Consider the following 6865-nt stretch of genomic DNA (forward strand, 5'->3'; position numbering starts at 1 on the left):
TATATCTACATATATGTCCTCTTATCCTGTAAGTCATATACAAAAGGTGAAATTATCAAAATTGAATATACCCACATTGAATTCCAATTTTGTTACTGAACACCATCTCATCTCCTGCACTGTATTCTGTGTTTCAGGATTTGAAAAGGTTGATTGAAGGAAGGAAATTGAATATACTCACATTGAATTCCAATTGTTACTGAACACCATCTCATCTCCTGCACTGTATTCTGTGTTTCAGGATTTGAAAAGGTTGATTGAAGGGAGGAAAGTAATGGAAAACATAGGCGCTAATAACCACAGCTTCATAAGAAGCAGTCCCGACATCCGCAAGAACATGGACAGCGGTATATCTCAAACGTCAGCGATATCCTCCACTTCCTCCAATGATGCAGACCAACGGACAGTTTCTCGGAGAAGTTCCAAGACATCCTCTCCAGGCTTTGAAAACTGCAATATCTTGGATTCGGTGGCATCCTTCGAGTCCTACAGCCCACCTGCCCCGCAGACAGGCAGTACTGCAGGGGATTCCCAGTCTGTGTTCTCTTTCCCTGACACTCCATCCACTTTTCCTGCCACGGCGTACTTCCATACATCAATAGATCCTCAAGGTTTTACTCAAAGGTCCTTTATAAATGGCAAGACCGATCTACAAGATATGGAGACTCCAGCGGAATCCACTATCAGCGAGGCTCCTAAACCCACACCACCTGACGAAAGAAAGAAATGGCTAATATCGACACTGAGCACAAACCTAAGCATCATCTATATTCTGTTCCTGATCATTGTTGGAATAGTCTGTTACCTCATGGATATGTTCTCTGGCAGGTACTCCAGCATATCAGAAATCTTCAATATTTACCTCATGACTGGCCAGATTACCTTCTTGGCTTACATCCATATCAGCGTGAGAAGTTACGTCAAGAAGATTTCCAACTTGCTGAAGGAAAGCAACAAAGAAAACAAAGATGGAAAAGAGAAGGCGGAGACAGCGGCGTACGATTCCCATTTGGATGTTGATCAGGAGTATGGATTCACTGACAATAGCCATGGAGGTTCTTTATACTTGAAAATTGGAGCAACAGGTGAGGCAGTACCCTAATATTGGTTATAACTTTTCAATTTCACTATCGAACACAGCAAAGTGGAGACTTGTAAGGTCCATTGTTATAAGTTTGAGAATAAATTTACTGAAAACGGCCATGGAGGACTCCTGCACTTGAAAATTTGAGCCATAGGTTAGATAGATTTCTCGTATTCAGATAGTTCTTGTTAGGTTTTAAGCAGAACTTTGAACAACAATGGCCATGACCATATAATTTACAGCATTCAAATTCTAATTCTTACTATTAATATAGATACTCCTTTTTAGTAATGGCCAAACAAAAAGTACCTACTATTAACTGATAATCACTTTCTAACATCAATATTTAAAACCTTATATAATTAGCCAGTTATTAATCTTGAATTAGGTATAACTATTGTAATCTATTTCAATCATAATGGAATGTTGCTGCATATACTGTACCAGTAGATATTGAATATTTCCTTATTACTCAATCAGTGAGTTTATCATTTGTTCTCTTCTCCATATAATGTCAAATTACAGAGTCTAGAGCCTCTTAAATTAATGTATGATTTGATCCTTGGAATTTGGGCCATATTGTCTGGGGTAAGTGGAAAGAGCCTCTCAACACTAAAAGGGGTTTTCGTTATGTGTAGGACATTTGCAAACTAACAAACAAGAGAGCAAGGCCCCAGGTTGTCGTTCAGCACTGAGTTGAACTATGAGAATTTAGGCCATATGGCCTGGCATAAGGGGAAATATCCTTCCAACACTAAAATGGGTTCTCGTTATGTGTAGCACATTTGCAAGCTAACAAACAAGAGAGGAAGGCCCCAGGATGTCGTTCAGAACTGAGGTAAACCTTGAAATAGAAGTTGAAAGAGGTTGAACAGGATAAAATGGGAATATAGGTAGAGTAGAAGGCTAAAGTTTAAATGTAGAAGCAGCTAAGGTGAAAAAAGACACCACTAGGACCTTTTATTGTCGTCGTCGAAGTCGTCGAAGTAGTCGCTGTCGAATGCCTATAGTGCACAGAGGGGAGGCCCACTGATGGTACTACACATTGACAGATATATGGATGGTAGAGTAAAAGGCTAAAGCTTAAATGTAGAAGCAGCTAAGGTGCAAAAAGACACCACTAGGACCTTTTATTGTCGTTGTCGAAGTCGTCGAAGTAGTCGCTGTCGAATGTCTATAGTGCACAGAGGGGAGGCACACTGATGGTACTACATACTAACAGGTATATGGATGTTAAGTATAATCTTTCATTTCTAACTTAACATACAGATTATACATTACTTTCATTACGCCATTTTCTTTCAATTGCAGTATTCTGTATGGGACATTTGATCTTCAGTGGACTAGAGCTTGCATCGAAACTCGTGTTCTACTTTAATCACGATGAGGAATTTCATGGTTGCACATCTTTAGTGGACATAATCATGTCAGTTATGCTGCTCATTTACATTTTCTATCAGCTTTTCTTTGCCTTCAAGTTTTCTAATGTAAGTAATTTTTTGTTCTTTTTGCAAGTTTATGCTTTAATTTTAACAGTATATCAAAGACTAGATGTGGATTTATAAGAATTTATAACCTTTAGCATTGCTCTTTTAAATCACATATTTGGTATAATTTTTCTTTCTGTCTTTTCTTTGCATATCTGGAGGGACCAGAGTTCCGTACCTGGTATAACTAACTATGTAAATTTTCTTGATATATTTCAGTTGATAATCAATAAGAGAATGATCCTCTCTAAGTTTGGAATCATGCACTGCACTGGGTCCAGTATTTGTTACTGGATTTACATGATTGTCCAAGAAACTTTGGCTTCGCTTTTGAAGAAATCGAAATCTGGCGACTACACTACAGAACCAAATACAATCTCGTACGACGATGAAGATAAAAATTCTTATATCCGGACGAATTTAACGTCTACCGGGGGCTCTGGTAAACTGTACATGGGGTGCACGCAGACAACAGAGATCTCGACCATAATCACCGACTCGGCACCATATCTCTATCCCTTCAGCATAGAGTTCAACATCCTGATGGTAGGTTTCTGGATCCTCCTCTGGGAGAACCATGGGAAAATCGAGAAGCATCACCGACTGCCATCCGTCGAGATCATCTATGAGGAAGACAACAGTAGAGATTTGGCATCTAATCTGGTCATCTACGTAGACTGCCATGCCTCCAGCCGCGGCCTGTTCACTGGCCTGCTGATGAGCATCATTGCTGTGATTTCAATCATCCTCTACATCGTCTTCTCTTTATCAGAAAGTACTTTGGAAGAAGCACTCTTAATCAACAGCATCTCTAATATCATCATCACCTCAATCATGATTGTGGCAACTCTTTTCGCCTTCCACTACCTCCGGTTTCTGGACGTCATTCACCATAAGATAAGCGCGGCAGATGACATACTACTATATATCTGTTTGCCCTCAGTTTTCCTTTACGCCTTCTTCATCATGGTGCCTTATGGCATAGACGGGGATTACTTGGCCGTGACTGTCGATGTCCTGAGGATTTTGCAGGCAGTCCTCCAAACGGCGCTGATTGTCGACGGCCTGAGAAGGTGCTCTAACTCAAGCGAGCTGAGGAGGAAGAAACCTGGGCGGGAAGTTATCATATTCTTAGTCGTCATGAATGTTGCAACTTGGCTCCTTATGTCATTCCAGATTATCAGCGTGCAAGGGAATGCTCTTCTTTATAAATTCTATGGGAAGGTGAGTACAAACATATTCTTCGATTTCCCATTTCCATGCAATTCGCTTGATTATTTAGCTCCTCTTAAAGAAGGTATTTAATCGGTGTGCATTTGTGAAAGGTTACCTCATTTGTTAATATTGTTTATGTCAAAGATGGTCATATTACAAGCCCTTTACCTCAAGTCTTGATATTTATGATATTGATTATTCTCCAGCCTTGACATTATTCACAATATCATGGTGACTTCATAAGTTTTTGCAGAAATTAAACTTGTGTTCGCACAATATAGAACTTTTGTTATTCTAATATCATAACATATTACATCATACTGATTATAATATTATACTACAGCTGTTTACGACGTGTACTTCGCCAGTGTGTTTCTGTACATACTAAATATGGAACTAATGTATACATTTTCCTTCCACAGGAAGTCTGGACAGCCGTGTCTCACATGACGTTACCCTTGTCCCTCTTCTATCGATTCCACTCCTCTGTGTGTCTGGCAGACATCTGGAAGGACGCCTACGAAGCGGAAATCCCACACTGAAGACTCGAGAAGAACATTTCCTCGACATTAAACGTTTTCCACACTAAAGACTCGAGACAAACGTTTCTTCCACATTAAATGTTTCTCACAATGATGACTCGCGACAAGCGTTTCTTCCACATTGAATGTTTTTCACACTAAAGACTCAAGAGAAACATTTCCTCGACATTAACTTTTTCCACACTAAACACTCGAGACAAATATTTCTTCGACATCAATTGTGTTCCACACTAAAGACTCGAGACAAACGTTTCTTCCACATTAAATGTTTCCCACACTGATGACTTGAGACAAAGGTTTCTTCCTCATTAAATGTTTCCCACACTGAAGACTCGAGACAAACGTTTCTTCAACATCAAATATTTTTTCACACTAAAGACTCGAGACAAACATTTCTTCGACATTAAATGTTTTTCACACTGAAGACTCGAGACAAACGTTTCTTTGACACTAAACATTTTCCACACTGAAGACTCGAGACAAACATATCTTCGACATTAAACGTTTTCTGCACATGACTCAAGACAAGCGCTTCTTCCACATTAAATGTTTTTCACACTGAAGACTCGAGACAAACGTTTCTTCCACATTAAATGTTTCATTGAAGGTCAATGAACAGGCTCCACGATATGCATTAAGAAGCCAACTGAATGAAATGTATTATTATAGTTTTAAGAGGACAATTTATGCATATGTTGAATTCTACTCGATGTATACGTAAAGATTTTCGTTTTTTTTTTTATAATATATTCAACTTTTCAATAGTATTTAAACGATTATTTTCTTTTCATTTTGCGGGAAAAGTTATGATCTATGATTATTTTTCCTCACAGTGTGCAAATATGTATTTTTGATAAATTTATATGTAACCAACCAGAACAGATTATATACCAAAACATAAGGTTTTATTTTCAAGTGTAATAATTTTTCCCTTGAATAATTAATGTCAAAGTATATTGAAGGCATTTATTGTAGGTAGTAGGAATTAACAAAAAAGTAAGGCAGTTATTGATATAAAGCAAATAAGCATTTTCTCACTTATATGTCAGTCAATCTTGAGTTGATGATATTACTCCGAAATGAATATAATCTTTGATTATCAAAACTGACCTTGAAATAAACTAAGACATCCACCAGCTTATATATAATATACTCCTTACATTTTACGTAATTAGAAATTTCAAATTCATACCATCCATATTTTACAAAGAGCTTAAGTTTTATTTTTCTTTGGCAAAAGTTATCACCAATAAAAGTCTAAGAAGATCATTCGTAAACCTTTGAAGAAAATCCTACAAAGCTTCACATAAAATATCACCTGATAAACAAGTTTGATGGCCGAGCTTAGACTGTCAAGATTGCTAGGGACAAGGGATTATTTTTTCCCTAGCTTATCAATACTTACGCGCACCTTTTAACCTCTCCTCGGGTAAGGGTTTAGGGAGAAAAACAGACCGAGATCTACTTATCACTATCCCTAGCAATTTATCTTAATCAGAGTCTTTATGGAGTTTGTTAGAAAATCCTCCCTTTTGATATTTTTCGAACAAATTTTGAAACTAAACAATCAATATATTGGGGAAAGTTAGGTTTTTTATACATTCTTAATTTGCAATATTCTTCGAATCTCTGCTTAATAAAATGTATATATATTTTCCATTGCTTTTAATTTCACGATTCCCTGCCCCCCCCACCCAAAAAAAATTAGTTTTAAATCTAAAAGACCCAAAAATTAATGAGAGTGATGGATAATTATTATTATTATTATTATTGAATGCTAAGCTACAACCCTAGTTGGAAAAGCAGGATGCTATAAGCCCAGGGGCCCCAACAGGGAAAATAGCCCAGTGAGGAAAGGAAACAAGGAAAAATAAAATATTTTAAGAATAGTAACAACATTAAGATAAATATTTCCTATATAAACTGTAAAATCTTTAACAAAACAAGAGGAAGAGAAACTAGATAGAACAGTGTGCCCGAGTGTACCCTTAAGCAAGAGAACTCTAACCCAAGACAGTTGAAGACTATGGTACAGAAATTGACTAATGAAAAATCCATCTACTTATAACAGAGAATTATACCATCACATTATTATAACAATATTTCGATTCTTAACTCCAAGTGAAAACCAATCATCCACAAATGGCGATTATCTATAAGTTAAAAAGCTAAATCGCATTTCGATTGGATATTTTCAACAGTCGACTCAGCTGTGGAAGGAGTTTCTTAAAAAAAAAAAAAAAAAAAAAAAAAAAAAAAAAAAAAAAAAAAAAAAAAAAAAAAAAAAAAAAAACATGTTTCCCTTTCTGAGTGGGGATACCTAACGTGGAAATCCGCTTTCTGTATTGCCATAATCAGCAAAGCTGTACTAGCCATGGCCAACCATGCAATGTTGGTTTACTATGGGCGATCAGAATAAAATTCTCCTACCATCACCAATCCGCACTGACCAGCGTGGTGATGAAAACTGTCCAAATCCCGGACATGAATAAAGATATGTCTGAGGCCTTTGTCCTGCAGTGTACTAGAAATAGCTG

At 37.2% G+C, this 6865-nt stretch overlaps 1 protein-coding gene across 1 annotated transcript in view; it reads left to right on the plus strand.

Moving 5' to 3' along the window:
• LOC137623806 (proton channel OtopLc-like) overlaps positions 1-5355 on the plus strand; it is an 8373-nt gene extending 3018 nt beyond the window's left edge. The window contains exons 3-6 of the mRNA XM_068354622.1: positions 242-1085; positions 2396-2571; positions 2791-3795; positions 4209-5355. Of these exons, the coding sequence (XP_068210723.1) occupies positions 242-1085; positions 2396-2571; positions 2791-3795; positions 4209-4328 (2145 nt within the window). The 3' untranslated portion in view covers positions 4329-5355. The remainder of the gene's footprint in view (positions 1-241; positions 1086-2395; positions 2572-2790; positions 3796-4208) is intronic.
• The last annotated feature ends 1510 nt before the right edge of the window (positions 5356-6865 follow it).

This window comes from Palaemon carinicauda, chromosome 30, assembly GCF_036898095.1.
Source record: "Palaemon carinicauda isolate YSFRI2023 chromosome 30, ASM3689809v2, whole genome shotgun sequence".
Classification (NCBI taxonomy): domain Eukaryota; kingdom Metazoa; phylum Arthropoda; class Malacostraca; order Decapoda; family Palaemonidae; genus Palaemon; species Palaemon carinicauda.